General features: G+C 52.5%; 1 protein-coding gene across 3 annotated transcripts; it reads right to left on the bottom strand.

Moving 5' to 3' along the window:
* Positions 1–23: 23 nt before the first annotated feature.
* TNIP2 (TNFAIP3 interacting protein 2) lies at positions 24–24,826 on the bottom strand. 3 transcript variants are annotated; one of them, XR_012516795.1, is made up of 7 exons: positions 24,412–24,826; positions 15,040–15,330; positions 13,356–13,436; positions 12,605–12,853; positions 12,302–12,421; positions 1,163–3,541; positions 24–284 (listed from the first exon to the last, which is right to left on the bottom strand). XR_012516795.1 is itself a non-coding variant. In XM_039468589.2 (6 exons), the coding sequence occupies exons 1-6, from the start codon at positions 24,685–24,687 to the stop codon at positions 3,518–3,520; spliced, it is 1,041 nt and encodes a 346-aa protein (XP_039324523.1). In that variant the 5' UTR covers positions 24,688–24,826; the 3' UTR covers positions 24–3,517. The 3 variants fall into 3 exon arrangements, 2 of the variants coding, with proteins under 2 accessions (XP_039324523.1, XP_039324522.1); XM_039468589.2 differs by having other exon boundaries at positions 24–3,541; XM_039468588.2 differs by lacking the exons at positions 24–284; positions 1,163–3,541 and adding an exon at positions 7,886–10,112 and having other exon boundaries at positions 24,412–24,825.
* Positions 24,827–25,360: the final 534 nt, after the last annotated feature.

Genomic DNA, 25,360 nt, shown 5'->3' on the forward strand with positions numbered 1-25,360 from the left:
GGCTGCTTCTTTCTGCTGGGGGTGGGGATGGTGGGAGAGGGCGTGCAGCTGATGCACCCCACCATGGGGAGCCAGGACACCGCCTGGGCGCAGTTTCCAGGTCTCTCCAGGCAGCAGCTCTGTGATCCTGGGGCCCCTGCCATCCTCTGTGCCCAGCAGAGCGGGCAGCAGGAGACAGCAGCCGACCCCGTCATCCGGGTCGATTTGTGAAGTGCCGAGTGCTATGAAGCAGCAAACGGGGTGGGGCAGGGTCAGCAGGTCCTCACAGAGCAGCTGGGAACACCCTGGGGACAAGGGGACCCGGGATTAGGACCTACTGGCTTGAAGGCAGCCACAGGCCCCTGCCGCACAGATCAAAGGAGGGAGGTGGGTCGCAGGCTGGGATCACGGGGCCACACAGGCTGGTGCCCTTCCTGTCGTGGGGTGGGGTGGGGTTTATAATAAAATAATGAATTACAAATCTTGAATTGGGTATAAGTTATAAATGAGGTGAATAGTATTTAAAATGAAAGAAGGAATCCCAGGATGGTCCCTTTTTTCTTTTTTTCTGAGATCTCTTTAGGCAGATCTCTTACAGAAAGCTCCCATGGAGCTGCATCCTGGTTACTGCTCACCACCTAGAACACTCAAGAGCTCCCACTTCTCCCAGCCTCCCGTTCAGCCTGCCTCTGTGTGCCCATCGGAATATGACTTCACCCTGAGCGAAGGTGAAGAGGGGAGGGCCAGCTTCTGGAGGTATTCGGACGATGAGGCCACAGGGTTTTCTGGTGGACAGGACACAGGTAGGAGGAAGAGGGGCTGGTCTGCACTGTGTGCCCTGGAGGTGGGCGGTGGGACTGGGGACCCTGTTCTGGATGGATTCGTCAGAAGAGACGTCTGGAATTGGGGACTACTGCTTACACACACAGCCTGTGTGAGGAGGGCTCACCTAGTGCGTGAGTAGACGGGATTGGGGTCCCAAGCCGTGGAATCAGGAAGGCAGAGAGTGAGGAGTCCTCGAGGCAGGTCAGGGCAGACAAGGGCCTGGGCACCCCCCCCCCCGGGGTGCCAGTTTGCAGGAGAAGGGTGGGGACAGCAGGTCCTAGAACTCTGGAGTCTGCCCCCAGAGAGCCAGAAATGGGTCACCAGCCAGGGGAGATGCAGTATGAGGAACTTTACTCACTTGTTTTCCAGGTGTGAGGAAGAGAACATTCCTTGTTCATGGGATGCCAGGGCAGAGGGCAAAGCAGGTGGGCCGTCACCACGGCAACAGTAGTGTCCTCGAAGGGCGGAAACCCCAGTGCAGGCCCCGGGACTCCAGCCTCCTCCTCTGGCTGCAGTGGCGGCTGGGGAAAGGTCAGGACCGGACCTCGCCCTGTTGGGAAGCTGCCCGCCCAGGCCCGCAGAGCCTGGCCCACTCTTGCCGTGGACAGCCTTGACACTGTGCCGGGGCCCAGTACCACGTCTGTGTCTCAGCCTCCTCTTGCAGTAGAATCATACCTGCTGCTGAGGGGAACTGTGGGCCCTGAGTGGTGATGGGAAACTTGGGGTGCTGCAGCACACTAAGCACTGTGCTGGGACCCAGAGACCCTCAGATGCCACCCCCCACGCCCAGTTCTGAGCACTCCCACCTCCATGGGGGCCGCCCTGCCCCGTGATCTGCAGCTACACGATTTGGCCCTCCAGGCTCCCAGCCTTTCTCCTGGCCATGCCCTTGCCAGGGAGCTTCCCCTGTTTCCCTGGAAACCACATCATTCTTGAACATCCCAGGGTGCTTATAGGACATCCAGCTCCACAGTCCCTGACTTGATGAGAGCCCCTCGGGTTCCTGATGACATGGGGGAGGTGGGGCGGCCCTATGGGATCCTCACCCGTTTTGACTCAGAAGTAGCACAGGGTGAGAATCCTTTATCCCTTATCTGGCGTGCTCAGTACCAGAACTGTGTCAGGTTTCAGACTTTTTGGGATTTGGAGTATTTACACCATGCTTACTGATTGAGCATTTCTAATCCAAAAATCTGAAATCCAAAATGTTCCAACGAGCATTTCCTTGCAGCATAATCTTAATACTCAAAAACATTTGGATTTTGGAACGTCTTTTGAATTAGGCACACCCAACCTGTAATAGTCATGAACAGAAATAGAATACCAACAGCTAGAAAGGAAACCGTAACAGTCAACAGTTGAATTGAGATGCTGTTTTCTGCACCCTCAGCTCTGAGTCCTGTGCAGCGATTTTGCCTGGGTAGAGAAACAGGCGGTAAAATAGATAGCTCCTAATCTCTTCCTAAAGGAACAGACTTCATCTGCAACAAAGAGCTTCAAGCCCGAAGGCGCTCTCAGAAACAGTGGAGGCTGTGAAACCCTGGGAGCAAAGATACAGGCTCAGCTAAGAGCTGGGTGGGGACATCCAGGGCTGGGAACAGATGCTGCACAGTGTTCCCAGAAACTACCCCTTCAAAGGAGTCAGAATTTGATTGGATGTGTTTGTAGAGCCATTTGTACCCCAGGTCACTGTTGAAAACAATGGAGTTGGCAGTTAGTGGTTTAAGGGCTGAGTGGTCAGGGAAAGAGGAAGACAACTATGCCAAAATGACTGTCATCCCAGAGTGAGCGTGACGGACGCACAGCTACACGCCCTTGGGTGCAACGTCATAGGCTGAATCCAGCCACTAAGCATATAAGCAAACCAGACCCAGTGGGAAGGAGTACAGAAGGAAATAGTTCGCAGAATTATCGCTGTATGTTATCTAAGATGTCAAGTGCTGAACACAGTGAGCTCCAACTTTCTCTTCAAAGCATCAGTGTGTCAGCATGTTCAGCTCTCTTATTATTTGTTCTCTATTTTTAAGTTGAACTTCCTGGTTCTCCTCACCCCCTTGCCTCTAGTTTCAGTAAACAGCTTTCCTGCCAGTTCTAATCAGTAGTTCACATCTGTTCCCTTGGGCGCCTGCTTTGACCTAGGTCACCTTTAGTCACCTGCTCTGTCCTGATTCATTCTGGTCACCTGCTCTGACCTGAGCTACCTTTAGTTGCCTGTTCCTTAACCATCCTTCCCACCAAACTGCTCACCTGCCACCCTGGCTCATACCCCTGCCCCCTTTAAAATCGCCAATTGGAATTAGCTTAGATTACAGTCCAGCCCTAGCGAATAGAGGAACAACACAGCAGTAGGGGCTCCCTGCATCGAGGCTAAGAACCCCTCCCCTGCCTGTTCAGGAGTGCTCTCACTGTTGCTCTGTCCATGAGATGCACCCTTCTGTAGAAGTAAATTGCCTTGCTGAGAAAATCCTTTGAGCGCTAGTTCTTTTTGGCACCAAGGAACAAACATTCGTTTCTGACAATTTGGTGGCCCATACAGGAAAGCACTCTCCTCCAGGGGGGCAATCTCTGGTCCTCTCTCATGAGGAGGCATGCCCTACTGCCTTGCTGCAGTGGCCTCAGAAGTAAGGAATCAAGACCCACCCGGTGTGATGAATAAACTCAGACTCTCAGCTGCATGGAAAGAAACCAGCCGGTGACCTGGGGAAAAGGATCCTCACATACCGCGGCAACCAGGTAACTGTAAAAAAAAAAAAAAAAAGGTTCCAAAAGTGACAAAGTATTTCCATAGTAGTCAGGGCTAAGGAAAGCCACAGGGGTGGGGAAGTATTCCTTAGTCAAGACATACCAAGGCAAAAAATGCCGCAGGACAGTGATGTATTCCTTAGTTGAGGTGTCTTGGAGGTTAAAAAAAAAAGAAGTGAAGGCCGGGTGCGGTGGCTCACGCCTGTAATCCCAGCACTTTGGGAGGCCGAGGCGGGTGGATCACGAGGTCAACATGGTGAAACCCCGTCTCTACTAAAAATACAAAAAATTAGCTGGGCATGGTGGTGCGTGCCTGTAATCCCAGCTACTCAGGAGGCTGAGGCAGGAGAATTGCCTGAACCCAGGAGGCGGAGGTTGCAGTGAGCCGAGATCGCGCCATTGCACTCCAGCCTGGGTAACAAGAGCGAAACTCCGTCTCAGAAAAAAAAAAGTGAGAAATTTCCAATAAAGGAAATTGAGCCTCACCCCAAAAGGTGAGAAATTTTCAATAAGGGAAATGGAGCCACACCCCACAAACATACCCCAAGTAAAGTAAGGAATAAAAAAGATAAAGCTAGCAACAATCATTCCCCTAGTAATCCCCTAGGCCTAATATTAAAATGCTGGAAAGATAATGAAAAAAACAAAAATAAGAAGCAATAAATGATAAAGTACTATTGTTTTATATAGACTCAAACCCAGTCCTCAAACCCTCAATTTTCTGGCCAAAAATTTTAGTTACATGAGGGTTGGATCTGTCAACTTGAGTATTTTAATAACAAGAGGTCCATCTCTCAAGAAGAATAAATTATGCCTTACGCCAGGCCTGCCAGAGCTGCATGAATAGTGTGAGGGGACCCTCCCCTCTGCCAAGAAACTCCAGCGCAGAAGAGGGAGGACGTCCACAGTTTCCAGTGTTCCTCAGGGAGAAGTTAATGAAAACGCAAAGGTGGCTCTGGCATACAGATAGCAGAGGACAACAAGAGCATAAAGACACACCAGACACAGCCCGGCGTCCAGAGAGCAAGGGACAAAGCCCAGTCTGGTGGCAAATGAAAAAAACCTGAGGATAGGAAAGCTCTGTTTGTTAACCAGTAGAGAGACTGTAAGTGTATACATTTTTGTTTTCTTGTAATGAGAGCATCATAAGGTTACTTTATGCCAGTTAGAAAATTTTCATTGGATATTCTTTTTTCTTTTTAATGGCAGCTAAAGATGTAGATTTTAACTTTCCATTTAATGTGAAAAAAAAAAAAAGATGTATAGATAACTTAAATTACAGACCTTTTTTTAAGGATATTTTCTTGAACGAGTTAGAACATGCAAGCCTGGTATTGTTAATCAAACAAAATATGAAATAAGTTTTCTCTTAATTCTGGATTCATCATGGCTTTCTAATACCAATTATAATATTTATAATCATAAAAACTGAAAATTTTGCAAATCCTGGAATTCTGTCTCAAACATACATACACACACACACACACACACACACACGAAAGAAAACACTGGGTTTTCAAAAACCAGTGTTTTCTTTCGTGTGTGTGTGTGTGTGTTTTGAGACAGAGTCTGGCTCTGTCACCCAGGCTGGGGCGCAGTGGCATGATTTTGGCTCACCGCAACCTCCACCTTGCAGGTTGAAGCAATTCTCCTGTCTCAGCCTTCCGAGTAGCTGGGATTACAGGCATGCGCCATCACACCTGGCTAATATTTTTTATTTTTAGTAGAGAAGGGGTTTCTCCATGTTGGCCAGGCTGGTCATGAACTTGTGACCTCAGGTGACCCGCCCTCCTCGGCCTCCCAAAGTGCTGGGATTACAGTCTTGAGCCACCACGCTCGGCCTTATTTTTTTATTTTCATTTTTATTTATTTATTTTTTTTGAGACAGAGTCTCGCTCTGTAGCCCAGGCTGGAATGCAATGGCGCCATTTTGGCTTCCTAAAACCTCCACCTCCCAGGTTTCGGTTCAGGCAGTTCTCCTGCCTCAGCTTCCCAAGTAGCTGGGATTACAGGAATGCGCCACCATATCCAGCTAATTTTTGTATTTTTAGTAGAGACAGGTTTCACCATGTTGGTCGGGCTGGTCTTGAACTCCTGACCTCATGATCTGCCCACCTTGGCCTCCCAAAGTGTTGGGATTACAGGCGTGAGCCACCGCGCCCGGCCCGTGTTTCTTTAATAAGGCTTCATGCAAAATTTGAAATGTTAACATAGATACTCAAAATCTACATAGAATATATATGTCTAAAGTATTTCAAAATTTACATGACAACATAATTTCCTTGGAAAATAAATTATAAGCCTAAGTAAGTTTTTAATTTTACCAACTGGAATGCTTTATATTAGTTTGTTTTTCACTGTACATTCCTCATTTTACACTCATTCAACCTGCCAATTTTTTTATTGTAAAGTCATTTTTAACATTTGCTTTTTTTTTTACTTTAACACCTTTTCAAATTAGCAAGTCCTTAAAGTGTTTTTCTTCCTAATTAAAAGCGTGTGTATGTATGCGTGTGTGTATATATATATATATATTATATACACACACACACACACATAGTTAAATCATATGAACTTTACCAAATAAAACCAAGCCATACTGTTATTAAGCCAATTAAAAAATTGCCATTTTTAAAGTATAACATTTCAAAGTAAAGACCCATAAAACAGCTTAGTGTATTCTAAACTACTGAAAGAAAACCACTTCAAAAAATTTTTTTTCAAAAGTTTAATGTCTAAAAAGCAAGAGGAAAGGTGATTAGTTAAAAGATAGGAGAAGCTTAAAAAGTATATGTAAGAGGCCGGGCGCGGTGGCTCAAGCCTGTAATCCCAGCACTTTGGGAGGCCGAGGCGGGTGGATCCCAAGGTCAAGAGATCGAGACCATCCTGGTCCACATGGTGAAACCCCGTCTCTACTAAAAATACAAAAAATTAGCTGGGCATGGTGGCGCGTGCCTGTAATCCCAGCTACTCAGGAGGCTGAGGCAGGAGAATTGCCTGAACCCGGGAGGCGGAGGTTGCGGTGAGCCGAGATTGTGCCATTGCACTCCAGCCTGGGTAACAAGAGCGAAGCTCCGTCTCAAAAAATAAAAAAAACTATATGTAAGAAGGGAGCATGAATAAGATAAATACTTAAAGAAGAGACTCTATGAGTCTGGCAATAAAAGATTTAGACAAAGATTAGAGAGAGAGAAGGAGAAAATGAGTAATAGACTGGAAGAGACAAAGGTCAGAGAGAAACACAAAAGGTAAGGCAAAGGAGAGAGAGAACGCAGAAGGAAGAGATCTCAGAAATCTTCAGAAAGTCATAAGAATGCACCTTTGGTACGGAAAGTTATAAAACAAAGCAGAATGTTTAAGCATGTCTCTGAAGGTCTGTGCAGGTCATGAAAGGTTCATGAAAAATAAATTTATAAAAAGTTTTATGTGTAATAAAGTTAACTATAGGTTAAAATTACAAGACTTTAAAGATTAAGCCCATATATATATTTATACCTGTGTATATATACACTAATATATTCTATACATATATATGTGAGGAAAAAACTAATAAAGATATTTGCTATCAAATTTCAAAAGAAAAATGGGTATTTCCAGACCAAAAAGAAATACTGTCTAAACCCCTTATGAGGGAAAACTTATCCCAACTACAACACGGGACCCACTGGGGGCCCCAGGCCATGTGTGATGCAGTTCTCAGAGTTTATAGTGTATAAACATTTTTATCCTGACCAAACAGGTTACAGATAGCTGCTTAGTATGTAAGAAACCTAATAAACAAGCTATAAAAAGATTACCCCTCAGGGAAGGAGTCCAGGTTTAAGACTGTTCCAAAGTGTCCAAGTTGATTACACAGAAATGCCTCCAATAAGTCATCGAAAATACTTACTAGTGATAGTAAATCATCTCACTCGCTGGGTTGAAGCTACCCCCTTTTTAAATGCAACAGCCAAATGTAATCAAGGCTCTAATTAAAAATACAGTACCCAGGCTTAGACTAGTAAAAAATATTGACTCAAACAATGGAGCTCATTTCATTGCACACGTCATTAAAAAGCTATCCCCGCCGGGCGCGGTGGCTCAAGCCTGTAATCCCAGCACTTTGAGAGGCTCAGGCGGGTGGATCACAAGGTCAAGAGATCGAGACCATCCTGGTCAACTTGGTGAAATCCCGTCTCTACTAAAAATACAAAAAATTAGCTGGGCATGGTGGCACATGCCTGTAATCCCAGCTACTCAGGAGGCTGAGGCAGGAGAATTGCCTGAACCCAGGAGGCGGAGGTTGCGGTGAGCCGAGATCGCGCCATTGCACTCCAGCCTGGGTAACAAGAGCGAAACTCCATCTCAAAAAAAAAAAAAAAAAAAAGCTATCCCCAACATGAGATATTAGATAGGAATACCATACTCCCCGGCACCCACCTGCATCAAGGAGAGTAGGAGAAAGAATGAATCATACTTTAAAGAACTGCTTAATCACATTAGTTCTAGAGACTCGGTTACCATAGACCAAAGGTCTTCCTGTTGCCCTGTTGAGAATCCAGACTGCCCTGAGGAAAGACACTAGTCTTTCTCCTTATGAGATACTCTACAGATTAGGCCGGGCACGGTGGCTCATGCTTATAATCCCAGCACTTTGGGAGGCCGACGCGGGTGGACCACGAGGTCAGGAGTTCAAGACCAGCCTGGCCAACACAATGAAACCCGTCTCTAAAAAAAAATAAAATAAATAAATAAAAGAGATGCTCTACAGATTGCCTTATTTACACTCCACTGCTGACATTCCTAGCTTTGAAACAAAAGACCAATTTCTTAAAAATTATAGACTTGCTCTGTCTTCTTTCTCTTCTCTTAAAACTAATGGTCTCTTAACATAGGTACCTCCCCTAGAGTTCCCAGTACATCAACATCAACCTGGGTATCACGTCCTCATCAAAAGCTGGAAAGAGGAGAAGCTTGGACTGGCCTAGGAAGGACCTTACCTAGTGCTCCTAACTACTAACTGCAGCCCCATCACAGCTGAGGCAGGAGAGCGCTGTCCCCTCCAGAGTTACGGGCCATAGTCCCAGGAGGAAGCCCTACCAAACGAAAGCTAAGAAAAGTTTCACCCTCCTTCATTTATTTTACTACTCCTTCCTCTTTTCTTGTTCTACTGCTGACCACCTCGTTATTAATGTAACCTGGTCACCTAATCTTGAGCCCCTCGCGTTTCATGCCTGTCTCGCCTGCCTGTGGGGATCTCCAAAACCAAAGGCAACTGGCCTCCTTAGAAAAATATCTCTGTCCTTCCAAAGTCACCTTTGACCTCAACAATTTGAACTCATGGAGGCAGAGAATGGAATGGAATGATAGTCACCAGAGGCTGGGAACAGAAATGGGGGCATGAAGTGGGGATGGTTAATGGGTAGAAAAATATAGTTAGACAGAATGAATAGGCTGGGTGCAGTGGCTCATGCCTGTAATCCCAGCACTTTGGGAGGCCGAAGTGGGAGGACTGCTTGGGTGCAAGATAGACAAACCCATAACCAGAGTAAGTGTCTAGTCCAGTGAGGACAAACACAGCCAGCCTCCCACTGACCCCCTTGTCTTGGCACCCTGGCATAAGGCAAACAGCAGGATATTTTATTCCCATGCCAGCTGCTCTAACTCCTGCTCAGTCCCTGCAACCTAGCTCCCAACACAAATTCTCAGAGCAGTCACAGTGGGAAGAACATTTATTATAAAAATAGGTGGATAAAATAAGTGTGCTTTAAGTTCTGGATAAGCGACAAATGCTATTCCATGCTGTTTGCAGTGTAGACATGTGGCTCTGTGATGGCGGGTGGGCCCCTAGCGTGAGGCACAGCCGCAATACTCCATGTAACAAACCTCCCGGTTCCAGGCAGAGAGGAGACACCTTATTCCGTAGAAGAGGATGGGCTTCCACCTGGGGACCGTACGAGGGGCTCCCACAGGAGCCACCCCTTTCTGGCAAGCTGTGGCATTCTCAGGTACAGGTGGGGGAGGGCCGGCATGCCAGCATCAGATCGCTCTGGCTTCAGCCTGATGGAGACACAAGACTGGGACCTCCCTCTGCAGGTGTTCCTGACCCCATCTCCACCTCCGGCCTCTGCCTCACTGGCAGTTCCCTGGGACCCAGCCTGTTCCACAGCCAAAGGGGGACCAAAGTGAACGATCACAGGACCCACACATATTCTGGGGGCCTCGGAGCTCAGTAGAGCCAACCCATGGCATCCGAGAGCACTTCCCTGTCCCTGAGGGCAGCTGTGCCGGGCCGGGGGCCGCGAGGGCACGGTGAGTCTCAGTCACTGGCAGCACTCGGCCACATGCCTGAGGAGCTCTTCACCTTGCTCGTCACTGAAGCAGTGAAGGCAGTGAGGGCACTGAAGGTCCCCCTGGCCTTTCTGCGCTGCGCCAGGATGCCCGTCCTCTGCAGGGGGTTCCAACTGCTGGGAACCAGTCCCAGGCCTCGAGCCACGTGGCACTATAAGTGCCAGTGCATCGGTGGCCAAGTATTTGGCAGTTTTGCTCCCAGCGTGAGTCCGGCAGGCGTCCAGCTCTTGAGAATCCTGCAGAAAAGGCAAGGTCTATTTACATGGGCTGTGCTGAAGGTCACAAAGCCGCTCTCGGGTTCCTGCAGCTAGAGCTGCTGCATCTGTCCCTGAATGGAACTGCAGTCCCTCACTTTGCTCCCTGCTGTACCCCAGAGCGCAGACAAAGGGGTGCTCGGTGAATGACTGAAGACATCGCGCACGTGCTCTCTCACGCGCTCATGAAGACACAGGCCCTAGCGGGATCCACTCCCCAGCCCCTTGGTGGAAGCCCTGTTCTGTCGGCCCCAGGAGACCCGACTGAGAAGGTGGCCCTGACGATGTAGCCCACACCCCACCACAGCGTGGAGGTGGCAGAGCCCAGGGCGGGGAGCTGGGCAAATGGTCCCAACCCCACTCTGCATCTCCTCTGTGAGCACTCGGGGGCCCAGGGAGTCCTTCAGTAGCAGCAGGAGGCGTCCCTGGCTGGGCCCCACCGCCTGGCACAGCTTAGCACACGTTCAAACGTCTGTCCTGAGGCACTGCAGCCTGCAGCCTCACTGCTCATCTGGGAACGCCAATCCAGCAGGCCTCGGGCTTCCACGTCCTGTCTGAATGTGGCTCTTCCCCGGTGGGACCACAGCCTATCACCCCAGCCTTCAGCACCGTGTCCCTGGGCGTGCCACCTAGGGACTGAGCAACACCCAGGGACCCCAGGCTACTGCTGAAAGGGACACAGAGGCCACTTAGTACAAAGTCTCCAGGCCCCACCAGAAATTTTACCCTTGGGGCTAAGCATCTGGGCCTGCAGGTCTGGAACCAGTTCCTCTGGTCTGAAATCTCTGAGAGGCTGCCTGAGCCCATCCTCATGCTTGTACCATTAGTGACCCCTCAGTCCACATCACGGCTTCCTCAAATTCGCAGAGCCCCGAAAACCCACAGGCAAAACCAAATCCCAGGAAAACCCACATGTAGTTCTGAAGCCAGATGCTCCCATTCCTGCCCAAGGGACAGGCTGACGAATCCCTGTCCCAGGCCTGCTGTCCCAGCGACTTAGGAGAATCTGAAATTGGGGGAATGGGGAGCCACCCAGACACACCCCATTCTGTGATGCCGAGAAGGCTGCAGGGGCCGGGCAGGGGCTTAAGGGCCTGCTGTGGCTGGTGAAGCCTCCAGCGCCACCTTGTCAGCCTGCGGACTTCAGTAGGAAGACGGCCCCCCACCAGGTTCCTCCTCCTTCATGCACGACCACAGACGGCTGCCTGTGTCCAGCCCTCGGCTGCGAACTTAGTCCAAGTTGTGTTAGAAGAGGCGCCCACCATGACTCCCCTGTGCCCTTCGTGCAGGAGAAGCAGAAGCTGCAGAGGCCCAGTGGCTGCTCAGAACAGGGCAGTGGGGCTGGCCCTCAGCCCCAGGGTCCCTGTCCACACCCTACCACAAGGGGCAGCTCAGCTTGGCGTCCTAGCTCCCGCCCGGGGTGCGTCGACTCGCAGGGGCACCACTACCTTTCAGTCTGTGTCAGGGGAGGAAGGTCTTTGAGTGGGGCCCCAGACTTACTCCATGGTCAGACGTGTGTTAGACACTTGATAAGGAGCTGACAAACTTCGGGATTTTTGCAGAGCACAAGTCAGTGAAGAGAAGGGAGAGGAGAAGGGAAGAGGCCGTGGGCCACACAGTGAGGAGCTCCATCACTTCCCAGCCACACCAGGCCTCCTCAAGGCATCCCCGTGGCAGGAACAGCACTGAGCCCAGGGGTAGGGTGACGGGCCTCTGGCCAGCAAGGCCCAGCTCCATGTGCCAGGCTGAGCTGGGGGAGGTTCCTGGACACCCAGAGCCATCGTATCTATGTGACAGGGTAAGCGGGGCTCCTGCCTCACAGACAGGACAGTGCATGTATGGAGCTCACACTCTGAGGCCTGGGACATGCTCTCTGACTGCATGGCAGTGACGGACAGGGAGGCAGGACAGGCCCCGAGGACAGCCACCTCTGCTCACACAGGCCGCCATGCCAGCCTCCTCCACAACTAAACACGGTGCGGCAGGGAGGCTTTCCGTGACCACGCCCCAGGTGCTAGGCAAGGTGGCTCTTCCCAGAGCAGGAAGGGCTCACCACAACCCTCATCACCAGCACGTCAGGGCCTTGGCAGACACAGAAGGGCTCTAAATTCATGAGGAGAAAAACAAAAACCCCAAACCTAAGCGAGAAGAAGGATGCCCCGACACCTTACCTGTCTCCAGGACACCTGCTGCAGCAAAGAGGTGACTTTTTCCTCCAGTTCCTGAATCCTGCTTTGAGCCCGTTCCCGATCGGCCCTTTCTGACATGAAGTCATCCTTGTAAGCGAGAATCTGAAGACAGCCAAGACACACATTTCTGCTCAAGGAAGGAGGAGGTCTCCGCCTGGCTTCTCCCCCCACACCACGACCACCGCCCGCCCAGGGCCACCAAGCCTTCAGCCCAGCCTGTCCCACAATTTTGGCCACCACCGGCTGGCCGACATCGGTCAGTGCTACCCCGAGCCCGGGACAGACCTGCTGCTCCAGCATCTGCACCCGTTCCAGCGCAGCGTCCCGGGCCCTCGTCGAGGCCGCCAGCTCCTGCTTCACTTCTGCACAGCTGTTTATTGTCTCTTCCAACTGCCTGTTGAGCCGGGAGATCTCCTTCCTCATCAGCTCGGGCTCGTGGGGGATCTGCAGCCCCCTGAGCTGGGCATGGAGCCCCCTCACATATTCGTCCCTGCTGGCATCGTAGCGCTGCCACTTGGCATTGAGGTCTTCAACCTGCGGAGATGCAGCAGGAACGCTCACCGCGAGGGCAGCTGACGGCGCTGCTCAGGCCGGCACCCGGTGCGAACTATTTCCCAGCAGGATTCGCAGAGTGAGTTTCCTCTTACATGGAAGCTCCCCTCCCTGTTCTGCGGAGAGCAGACACCCAGCCCTCTAGAGAACCCTGAGGCACTGGGACGAAGCCCGAAGCCCGTAGGCAACCGGCGGAAACAGAAGCGGACTCGGTGTGCGACTTTTCTGCTAGAGAAGGTGCCTCCTGCTGGTGACTCCCGCGCTTCCTTCACTGACGTGTGAGTTAATTTTAGGGGGATGGAGATGGACGGAACACGTCCTGTACATCATTTTAGGCAAAAGAAAGTACAGTCTCTAGGGACTGTGTGTGTCAAGCCATAGTGGCCAGAAGGTGGGGCAACCCCAGGCACCGGCCGAGGAAGGAGCCCTCACTCACAGCGCGAAGGCGTCTGTTCCTCCCAAACGAAACCTGAAAGACACTCACGTGAGTCACCTTCTGTTTCAGCAGTCGGTTTTCTTCCTGTAACTTTTCAATAACACTCTGGACAGAGGCGGGCCCGCCTGACTGCGTGAGGAAGGGACAGAGAGAAGACATCATCACACACAGCAAGAGAGGGAAAGCTGGACCCAGAGGCTAAGGCCGCACAGCCTCACTGCATCCCCAGTGCAGCGCGTAGTGATCGTTCATGTGGCAGAGAAGCGGGGACAAGGTGCCACCTCCTCCCTGCCCAGGCCCACCCCACCAGGCCCAGGCCACAGCCCAGACTGAACGTCTTTGGGCCATATCACCTGTGACATTGTCCTCATCCCAACCTACCTACCAGTTTCAGCTGTTTGTCTTTTATTTATTATTATTATTATTTTTTAGATGGGGTTTCACCATGTTGGTCAGGCTGGTTTTGAACTCCCGACCTCAGGTGATCCGCCTGCCTTGGCCTCCAAAGGGCCTGGATTACAGGCGTGAGCCACCACACCCAGCCAGCTGTTTGTCTTTTAAATATTTGGAATGTAAATATTCTAAAGCCATAATGTCTACAGGGGTTGGCACACCAGACATGGCAAAGTCTTCTCATTGTCAGACATTTGCCATTATCACAGACAGCAGGGGAGGCAGGAAGCTGAACCTCACTGTAAACCAGAGAGTCTCCAGCGAGGGGACCCCAGCCGCCCAGGGTGGGCCTGGCCACACACCCGGCTGACCTCCTTTGGAGCCCATGACAGTGTCCTGCCTGCACACAGTCAGGTTCAACCAGGGGACTCTGGACCTGGCAACCTAACCTCTGCCCCATGCAGGGTCAGGAGATTCAGTCACAGAAGCCACAACCCAAACCGAGCCCCACTAACCACCGCAGCGCTAAATGGAAAGTCTCATGAAGCCCATGTGTGCCCTAGAATTCTGACTGCGTCTCAGTGACATCATGTTTGAGATTCCCCTGAATGACAAAGGAAGTGCGTGTCCTAACCCAGCCTACATCGGGAAGCCCCGGGTGACTCAGCTGAGCTCAGGCTGAGAAGTGACACTTCTTTAGAGACTGTGCCGAGGGCCCACCCTGCCACCGTCCCCACACTCGCCTCAGGCTGAGCCCTGCATGTGGCTCCTTTCGAATCCCCAGAGGGAAATGACACGGTGACTCAAAATCAGACAGAACACCCTGCCTCTGCCCAGATGGCACTTTTCCTCTGGCTTCTGAATGCAGCTGTGTTCTCTCTGAGGTTCCCTGCCTGGAATCCACCCAGCTGAGGCGGGCAGTTCTCAGACCAAGCTTCTCCCCAGTGAATCTGCTGATGGGGATGGGATGTCCTCCCTGCCCAGAACATCCCAGAGCGTGTGTTTCTGCATGAACCTTGGTGCTGCTTCAGAGAACTGCCTAGAAAGGACCCGAGCGGCGACACATGAGACTGAAGTGCCATCACCCGCCAGGGTGCAGGGCCAGCCACAGGCCTGCTGTGGGGGCAGTGAAGCGGCTGCCTGCTTTCCTATCACATTTTGCACGTTCCATCATTTTAAAAGAAACCCTTGGATGAGCGCGTTTTGCCGTGTCGGCCACTCTCGTTACTGAGAACGCAAGAGGGCTCTGGGGCGCCCCCGCCCCGTGTGATCAGGAGCCCGTGGGCAATGGCTGCCAGCGCCCAGGCTCTTCACACAGCTCGCCTGCACTGCGGCCCACCTCGTCAGGACTCCTCTCCCCCGTGCTCCTCTGTGCTTGCTGTCGCTCCTCCAGACACTTGGCCAGATGCTGACACATGTGGGCGGTGGCGGTCAGCGTCCTCCGCAGCTGATGGGTCTCGCTGGCCAAGGAGCGGCACAGAACGTCACCGGCGGCCCGGGCCCGCTCCCCCTCTGCCAGGCTCCTCCGCAGCAGGACCAGCTCCTTCTCTCGCGCGTGCTGTGGCTGGCTCAGCAGCTGCTGCATCTCCCTCTCCTTCTCTTCCAGTTGCTCAGTAAGCCTCTCGATTTCCTAAGTGGAGGATTTAAAAGCGCTGTTTACTGAATTAAAAGAACCGGCGTCAAGAGCAAATGTTCAGAAATCAAAAGGAAACCCAGCACGGACGCCCTGTCACCAGACAACAACACACTCATTCAGAAGTCAGGCACTGGGACTAACAGTTAACTCCAGTTAACTCTGGAGGTTTTCGGGCTACAACGTTCTGTTCTAAAACTTCACCTTAAAATCCCTTTTTTTTTTTTTTTTTTGAGACAGTCTCACTCCGCTGCCCATGCCAGAGTGCCCTGCAACATTCACCTCCTGAGTTCAAGCAGTTCTCCAGCCTCAGCCTCCTGAGTAGCTGGGACTACAGGTCTTTGCCAACACGCCCAGCTAATTTTTGTATTTTTAGTAGGGACGGGGTTCCACCATGTTGGCCAGGCTGGTCTCGAACTCCTGACCTCAGATGATCTGCCTGCCTCGGCCTCCCAAAGTACTGGGATTACAGGTGTGAGCCACCACACCAGACCTTTTTCTTTTCTTTTCTTTTCTTTAGGCAGGGTCTTACTGTCACCCAGGCTAGAGTGCAGTAGCACAATTGTGGCTCACTGCAGCCCTGACCTTCCCAAGCTTAAGTGATTCTCCATCCTAACCTGAGTAGCTGGGACTATAGGCATGTGCCACCGTGCCTGGCTCACTTTTTTGTATTTTGTAGAGTCAGGGTTTTGCTGTGATGCTTAGGCTGGTCTCGAACTCCTGGGCTCAAGCAATCCACCCGCCTTGGCTTCCCAATGTGCTGGGATTACAGCCATGAGCCACCATGCCCTGCCAAATTCTATTTTCACAAGCAAGTTCATAATTTTAGATCTCAAAACATCAAAATGTTTTTTTGAGATGAGGGTCTTGCTATATATAGCCCAGGCTGGTCTTAAACTCCTGGCTCAGGCAATCCTCCCACCTCAGCCTCCTGAATAGCTGGGACTACAGGCTCAAGCCACCATACCCAGTTTTCATCAAATTATCAAAGTGGCAATTCCAAGCACTTTTTTGATAGGAAAGGTAGAAACTTTACTGTAGTGGGTACTCCAAAAAGACGCCCACAGCGAAACCCCCAGGATCTGGGAATGGAGCCTTATTTAGAGATAGGGCACCTGCAGATGTAATTAGTTAAGCTGAGGACAAACCGGATTCGGATAGGACTGGTATCCTCATTAAAAGATGCACATCTGCGGCCGGGCGCGGTGGCTCAAGCCTATAATCCCAGCACTTTGGGAGGCCGAGGCGGGTGGATCACTAGGTCAAGAGATCGAGACCATCCTGGTCAACATGGTGAAACCCCGCCTCTACTAAAAATACAAAACATTAGCTGGGCGTGGTGGCGCGTGCCTGTAATCCCAGCTACTCAGGAGGCTGAGGCAGGAGAATTGCCTGAACCCAGGAGGCGGAGGTTGCGGTGAGCCGAGATTGCGCCATTGCACTCCAGCCTGGGTAAACAAAGTGAAACTCCGTCTCAAAAAAAAAAAAAAAAAAAAAAAAGATGCACATCTGGACAGACACACAGAAGAAGTTTCTGTTGCTTGAAGTCCCCCAGTTTGTGGTACTTTGTTACAGCAGCTCTAGGAAATTAACACATCCAACCCTAATTACTTCTTTTTTTTTTTTTCTTGAGACGGAGTTTCGCTCTTGCTACCCAGGCTGGAGTGCAATGGCACGATCTTGGCTCACCGCAACCTCCGCCTCCTGGGTTCAGGCAATTCTCCTGCCTCAGCCTCCTGAGTAGCTGGGATTACAGGCACGTGCCACCATGCCCAGTTAATTTTTTGTATTTTTAGTAGAGACGGGGTTTCACCATGCTGACCAGGATGGTCTCGATCTCTTGACCTCATGATCCACCCGCCTCAGCCTCCCAAAGTGCTGGGATTACAGGCTTGAGCCACCGCGCCCAGCCCTAATTACTTCTTAAAGAATTAAAAGGCCAGGTGCAGTGGCTTACACCTGTAATCCCAACACTTTGGGAGGCTAAGGCGGGCAGAGCACGAGGCCAGGAGATGGAGACCATCTGGCCAACACAGTGAAAAATGCTGTTTCTACTAAAAATACAAAAAATTAGCTGGGCGTGCTGGCACGCCTGTGGTCCCAGCTACTGGGGAGGCTTGAGGCAGGAGAATTGCTTGAACCTGGGAGGCAGAGGTTGCAGTGAGCCGAGATTGCACCACAGCACTCCAGCCTGGGCAACAGAGTAAGACTCCGTCTCAAATAATAATAATAGCAATAACAAAGAATTTAAAAGGTTCTTAAAATGACGTTTCTTTTTTTGAGACAGCGTCTTGCCCTGTCACCCAGGCTGGAGTGCAGTGGAGCCATCATGGCTCACTGTAGCCTCCACCTCCCAGGCTCAAGTGAGCCTCCTGCCTCAGCCCCCTAAGTAGCTGGACTCCGAGCGCATGCCACTGTGCCCAACTAATTTTTGTCTTTTTTGTAGAGACAAGATTTCACCATGTTGCCCAGGCTGGTCCTGGACTGAGTGATCCGCCTGCCTCAACCTCCCAAAGTACTGGGATTACAGGCGTGAGCCATCACAACTGACTTGACAATTTTGTAATACCTGGCCTTAAATTTGTGCTTTTCTATTTTCAAAGAATCTTCCAAAATAAATGATCTAGGAGGGAAGTGAAGCAGGCTCAACTAGGCCATCCCACAAATGAAGAAACAGTTTCAGAAAAGCCAGGGAGGAGCCCGGGCTCTCCCCTAGAAGTGCCAGCAGAAGGGTCCAGCCTCTGTCTCTAGTACTTGAGGTGAGAAGGGACAGACCAGGAATCTAGAATATTCTCATCACAACAGAACAAAATACTAAGCTATATTACTACAGGAACCCTGATTATTATTTTTCTTGTTTTTATTGATTGATTGATTTTTAAAGACAGGGTCTCTCTTTGACACCAAGGCTGTGCTCTAGCCTGGGTGGCAGTGAGAGCCTCCTCAGGGATAAAGGACTTCAGGCAAAAAACCCTATTTGTTTTTTTTTTAAATAGAGACAGGGTCTCACTATGTTGCCCAGGCTGGTCTTGAACTCCTGACCTCAAGCAATCCTCCTCCTGCCTTAGCAGGAGTCACTGTGCCCAGGTAAAATGTGGTCAAATGCAGACAGTAAGAGAAACAAACAATCTGTTCCGTGTCCGTGGCTCCTAGATCCCACGGGCGTGGCACTCTTTGGCCTCTACACCCTCAAACTCGACACTGAGCCCAGCCCCCCAGAGATGCCCAGTAAATGAGAGTAAGACTGGGCCACATGGAGACACATGAGAACCCGGGCTCTATGTGCCACCCACGGGAGCAGCCCCACTCACCTCCCCTCAGCAGCATGAGGGCCCCAAGACCCCTCCAGCCCCTGGGCTTTTGGCATTTGTCGCTGGCTCTGAAGTTACAGAGATTTGTGCTGGTTTATCTGTCTGAGTGCCGTGTCCAGTTAGTAACAGTTCTTAGGATACAGCAGCACCTTGACCACTGTGATCAGAAAGCAAGGTAGGTGCTGGAGTTGTGGCTTTACACTCACGGCTGCAACAACAGACTTGTCAGCAACTGGGCTGACGAAAGCCTGTCGCTGGGACCCACAACCCACAGCTCCATGCTCAGAACACAAAGTGTAAAGAGCTCTATTAATAGTCTTGTGGATTGGCCTTAAAAATAAGAGGCATAGGCCGGGCGGGGTAGCTCACACCTGTAATCCCAGCACTTTGGGAGGCTGAGGCCAGTGGATCACCTGAGGTCAGGAGTTCAGTACCAGCCTGGCCATCATGGAGAAACCCTGTCTCTACTAAAAATACAAAAAAAAAAAAAAAAAAAAAGAGCTGGACTTGGTGGCATGCACCTGTAATCCCAGCTACTCGGGAAGCTGAGGCTGGAGACTCTCTTGAACCTTACAGGCAGAGGTTGCCGCGAGCTGAGAAAATGCCATTGTACTCCAGCCTGGGCAGCTGAGTAAGACTCTGTCTCAAAAAAAAAAAAAAAAAAAGGGCACAGTGGCCTCTTGGCCTACAAGGCTGCTGCCACAAAGCACCATACTTGGTGGCTTAAATAACAGAATACATTCTCTCACAGCTCTGGAAGCCAGAAGTCCAAAGCCCAGGTGTCAGCAGGACCTTGCCCCCTGCCAGGAATCTAGGAAAGAATCCTCCCTTGTCTTTGCCACCTCTGGTAGTGGCCGGCATTCTGCGGCTGGTGAACCACATCCCCCAATTTCTGCCTCTGTCTTCACACGGCCTCTGTTATACGTTGCGGATGTAATCAGTGAAAGTAATTCTGCACTGCCACCTCAGTGAACCCAGGACCCACAGGTGATAAACCTCTCCACTCTTCCACAGGTCCTGTGATCGACCTCAGATTGCAGGAGGTGGATTAGCGACTGGTACCCTTATAATAATTACCCATGTGAGTTCAGTGTGACCTCATTTTCATTTATTACATCTGCAAAGCCTCTATTTCCGAATCAGGTCAACATTCACAAGCCGCAGGTGGACAAGAATTCTGGGGACATGCATTGGCCCAGTACAGCCCCTTTTCTCCCGCTTCTCAGGCAGCCCGAATAGAGTACCGAGGTGGGCGCTACAGCCCAGCTCACAGCTGCTCCTACACCAGGAGCTGATGGAAGTACGAGAGGACAGGAACACAGAGATTATAAGGCCAGTTCACCGAGTCCTGACAGCATGTACCGAGCAGTCAAGATGTGCCCTGTGGACACAGTGATGAGGGAGCAAGACTGTTCCTCTCTGGAGGGGGAGCAAGGCAAGGGTAAGGACAGCCGGGCACAGTGGCTCACGCCTGTAATCCCAGCACTTTGGGAGGCTGAGGTGGGCGGATCACCTGAGGTCAGGAGTTCTAGGCCAGCCTGGCCAACATGATGAAACACTGTCTCTATTAAAAATACAACAAGTAGCCAGGTGTGGTGGGGGGCACCTGTAATCCCAGCTACTTGGGAGCCTGAGGCAGAAGAATTGTTTGAACCCAGGAGGAGGCAGAGGTTGCAGTGAGCTGAGATGGTGCCACTGCACTCCAGCCTGAGTAACAGCGAGACCCTGTCTCAAAAATAAAGAGGACAAAAACGAACGCAACCTATTGTATCGGGTGTACCCTATGCCTCTCCATAAACAGTGTGGCCAAACAGGGAAAGATAAGCTGGAAGAGGCTGAGCACGGTGGCCCAAGCCTGTATTCCCAGCATTTTGGGAGGCCAAGGCAGAAGGATCACTTGAGCCCAAGGGTCAGAAAGAGGAGAGGAGAGGAAAGAAGAGAGAAGAGAAGAAACAAGGAAGGAAAGAAGAAACGGAAAGAAAGAAACAAAAAAGAAAACAGCCAAGCAAGCAAGCAAAGCAAAGCTAAGGACAGCTGGCAGGGAGGGCGGCTGATGCGCCAGGACCACGCAAAGCCTAGGAAGCCGGTCCCCAGAGTGGCGACGGGAGCGGTTGAGTGGTAACGGGCTGCACAGTGAGTTGGCCCCATTATTCCAGAAAGCATTCACTGGAGGGGCTTTGCAAAGTTACCCATCCAGGCCTTGTGTTACAGCCGAGGTAAGGTCTCACACCCAACACAATTCGCTGGCCTGATCTTGCGCCATCACACACGGACCACAGCTTGGTCCTAGAGGCACGGGTCATTTTCTCCACACCTTGAGCCTCAGCACTCTTTCCGGGAGCCCTCAGTCCCTACTGGTCCAAGGTTCCTGCTCCTAATGGGCTCTCTGACATGGCCACAGATGAACACAACCTCCCGACAGCGTGCTTCCTCCCGTGGCTTTAACTCTGCACTGCACCTCGGTGAACCTAGGGCCTATAGGGGATGATAAACCTCCATTCTTCCACAGGTTCTGTGATCAACCTCGGACTGAATGATGGGATGAGCAACATGTAATTGTATAAGATACCAGATAAGGCCAGGCACAGTGGCTCACGCCTATAATCTCAGCACTTTGGGAGGTGTGAGGCAGGAGGATCGCTGGAGGCCAGGAGTTTGAAACCGGCCTGGGCAACATGATGAGACCCTCCCCCATCTCTACAAAAACTTAAAAAGTTAGGCAGGGGTGGTGGCTCATAGTCCTGTGGAGGGCTCTCAGGAGGCTGTGACGGGAGGACTGCTTGAGCGCAGGAGTGCAAGGTTACAGTGAGCTATGATGGCGCCACCGCACTCCAGCCTAGGTGGCAGTGTCACAGAGCAAGACCTTGTCTCTTAAAAAACTAAACTAAGGGGCCGGGCGCGGTGGCTCACGCCTGTAATCCCAGCACTTCGGGAGGCCAAGGCGGGTGGATCACGAGGTCAAGAAATCGAGACCATCCTGGTCAACATGGTAAAACCCCGTCTCTACTAAAAAATACAAAAAATTAGCTGGGCATGGTGGCACGTGCCTGTAATCCCAGCTACTCAGGAGGCTGAGGCAGGAGAATTGCCTGAACCCAGGAGGCGGAGGTTGCGGTGAGCCGAGATTGCGCCATTGCACTCCAGCCTGGGTAACAAGAGCGAAACTCCGTCTCAAAAAAAAAAATCTAAACTAAGGCCGGGCGCAGTGGCTCAAGCCTATAATCCCAGCACTTCGGGAGGCCGAGACGGGTGGATCATGAGGTCAAGAGATCGAGACCATCCTGGTCAACAAGGTGAAACCCCGTCTCTACTAAAAATACAAAAATTAGCTGGGCATGGTGGTGCACACCTGTAGTTCCCGCTACTCGGGAGGCTGAGGCAGGAGAATTGCTTGAACCCAGGAGGTGGAGGTTGCAGTGAGCCGAGATCGTGCCATTGCACTCCAGCCTGGGTAACAAGAGCAAAACTCCGTCTCAAAAAAAAAAAAAAAAAAAAAAAAACTAAACTAAATCATTAAAATGTTCCTTAAATAATTAACAACCCCACCCTGGGCATGGTGGTGCATGCCTGTAATCCCAGCACTTTGGGAGGTCAAGGCAGGAAGATCACTTGAAGCCAGGAGTTCTAGACCAGCCTGGGCAACACAGCAAGACTCTGTCTCTGCAAAAAAATAAATTGGCCAGGTGTGATGGCACACTCCTGTGGTCCCAGCTATATGGAAGGCTGAGTCAGGAGGATCAATTGAGCCCAGAAGATTGAGGCTGCAGTAAGCAGTATTTGTGCCACTCCTGCCTTGGTGACAGAGACCCTGTCTCAAAAAAAAAAAAAATTAAAAATCCCATAACAAAACCTACATGCTTACGTGTTGGGAAGACAGGACCAGGACCAGTCATGCTGGACCACAGACCTAATTCTATCTGAGGCTACCAGGCAGCCGCAATAAGCTGCTTGGTCAGTGGCCAGATACACGGAACACGGGGGACACATGTGAGCTGAACACCAGTGGCCACCAGACTGCAAGTATACTGCTCTGGGCGTGCGGTCCCTGCATGCTCTAACTGTCCCACCAACGTTCTGGAGATGAGTTCAGAGCGTCCCTCCAGGTCCTTGGTCTGTACTCCTCTGTGGTTCCTGGTGTCCACAACACCAAAACCTGTTGGTGCAGACCAGGTGACCTCTCAACTTCCCTCTGCTCTAGTCAGGATCTACCTTCCAGAATGAGGGAGACAGTAGAGAAGGGGACTCATCTGTCTGCTGAAAGTATTTTAAATGATGTAGATACTGACAACCTAATATTAAGTAGAACTGCATACACAGCATGGGCGCAACCATACCAAACGGGCACGTGTGCTATGCGCAGAGGAAAGCCGGGAGAAGGGTGCCAGAGGCTAACACTAGTCACCACACCACGGGCTTACAGGGGCTGTTTGCTTTTCACATATTCAAAATTGCTTTCTTCTCCTAAAATCCGGCGGTGGGGGCAGCCCTGGAAACAAAAACTACTTTTCGCAGGCGACTGCCTTTGCAGGTCAGTTTCTTTCCTGGGAACACCAGGATAACAGCCATGAATCCAATGGAATAAAAGATGCCAGAGTGCACCCAGATGTTTCAGATCCTTGCAAATACTGTCACACACAAAAACGGTTACTCATACTGCTGTTCCGGGGCTTAGGGTTCATCATCAAAAACAGACAGAAACATCACGGACAAGGACAAAGAGAAGAAATTTAGGATTTGTGTCTATTTTTAATTTTTTTGGACGCAGTCTCACTCTGTCGCCGAGGTTGGAGTGCAGAGGTGCCATCGTGGCTCAATGCAACCTCCGCTTCCCAGGCTCAAGTGATCCTCCCACCTCAGCCTCTCTAGTGGCTGGGAGCACAGGCACGCACCACCATGCCCAGCTAATTTTTTGTCATTTTTGTAGAGACAGGGTTTTGCCATGTTGCTCAGGCTTGTCTCGAACTCCTGAGCTCAGGCAATCTACCTGCCTCGCCTCCCAATGTGCTGGGATTACAGGTGTGAGCCACTGCGCCCAGCCTGGCATTTGTGTCGTTATCAGACACAGAGCCGCACCTGCCATCGCTCCTAGTGAAAGACACAGGCATGGGTGAGGGCTGGAAGGGGCTCTAGAACACAACGTGAGTACGCTGATCTTGCACCCAAGACAGACACACACACCACACACCACACAGACAGCATACACACCCCTCAGAATGTGTTCCCACACATGCACCTCAAAACGCCAGTAAAAACCAACCCGAACACACACTATACACACACAGCAAGAACTGCACCAACCCCTCCTAAGAATCCACTGCCTCCTCACCACCCCGGCCAGAACCCAGTGCCCTCCCAGCCCCCCAGTATCCAACCTTTCCTTATCCCCTTCAGAACCCTGCACCCTCACACCCCAGGACAGAGCCTCTTCACCTCCTCCAGGATTTGGTGCCACCCCAAACCCTCCAGGACCAAGCACACCTCAGCCCGTGGGGTCCCCTTACCCCCCCCCAAGGACCTGGTGCCCCCTCACTCCCTAGGACCCAGCACTTCCTTACCCACCAGGGCCCTTCCACCTGCAGGGTGGAGAACTCACCCAGGACCCGGAGACCCTCAACCCCAGGACCTCACGCCCTCAGGCCCGGGCGGCCCTCACTCCCCAGAACCCAGGGCCTCCTCACCCCCAGCACCTGGTGCTCCCTCACCCCCAGGACCCGGCCGCCACACGCACTCTCGCACCCGCAACCCTCTCGGGTGCCCGCCCTCGCACCTGGCGCATCTGGGCCTCCGCGGCGCCGCCCTCGTGCCGCCGCAGCTGCTCCCGGAAGCGCGACACCTGCTCCAGCAGCGCGTCCACGAGGGACGGTGCGGCGTCGCCCTCCAGCGCGGCGAGGCGGGCGCGAAGGCGCGCGATGAGGGCGTCGCGGGCGGCCAGCTGGTCCTGCTGGTGCCGCAGCCGCTGCCCCGCCTCGTGGTACAGGCCGCAGAGCGTGGCGGCTGCGCGCGGGCCCCCCTCCCAGCCGCCCGACCCCGGGTCTCCGGACATGGCTGTGGGCCTGCCCGGGAGGCCGCGAGGCCGCCGGGAACTTCCGCGCCCGGGGTTGGCCGAACGCAGCCCTTCCCGGAACTTTCCCCGGTGCACCCCGCCCACCGCCGACAGCCCGGCCCGGCCGTCCCCAGCGCAGCCGCGCCCCACGGCAGCCCGCCCCACCCCTTCCCGCCCCGCCCACCGCCGACAGCCAGGCCCCGCCCTCCCCCGCGCAGCCGCGCCCCCTACGAGGTCCCGCCCCGCCCACCGCCGACCGCCAGGCCTCGCTGTCCCCCGCGCAGCCGCGCCCCACGGCAGCCCGCCCCACCCCTTCCCGCCCCGCCCACCGCCGACAGCCAGGCCCCGCCCCCTCCCGCTCAGCCGCGCCCCACGGCAGACAGCCCGCCTCCGCCCCGCCCACCGCCGACAGCCAGGCCCCGCCCCCTCCCCTCAGCCGCGCCCCACGGCAGACAGCCCGCCTCCGCCCCGCCCACCGCCGACAGCCAGGCCCCGCCCTCTCCCGCTCAGCCGCGCCCCACGGCAGACAGCCCGCCTCCGCCCCGCCCACCGCCGACAGCCAGGCCCCGCCCTCTCCCGCTCAGCCGCGCCCCACGGCAGACAGCCCGCCTCCGCCCCGCCCACCGCCGACAGCCCAGCCCCGCCCTCTCCCGCTCAGCCGCGCCCCACGGCA

The sequence above is a fragment of the Saimiri boliviensis genome, chromosome 3 (genome assembly GCF_048565385.1).
Source record: "Saimiri boliviensis isolate mSaiBol1 chromosome 3, mSaiBol1.pri, whole genome shotgun sequence".
NCBI lineage: Eukaryota > Metazoa > Chordata > Mammalia > Primates > Cebidae > Saimiri > Saimiri boliviensis.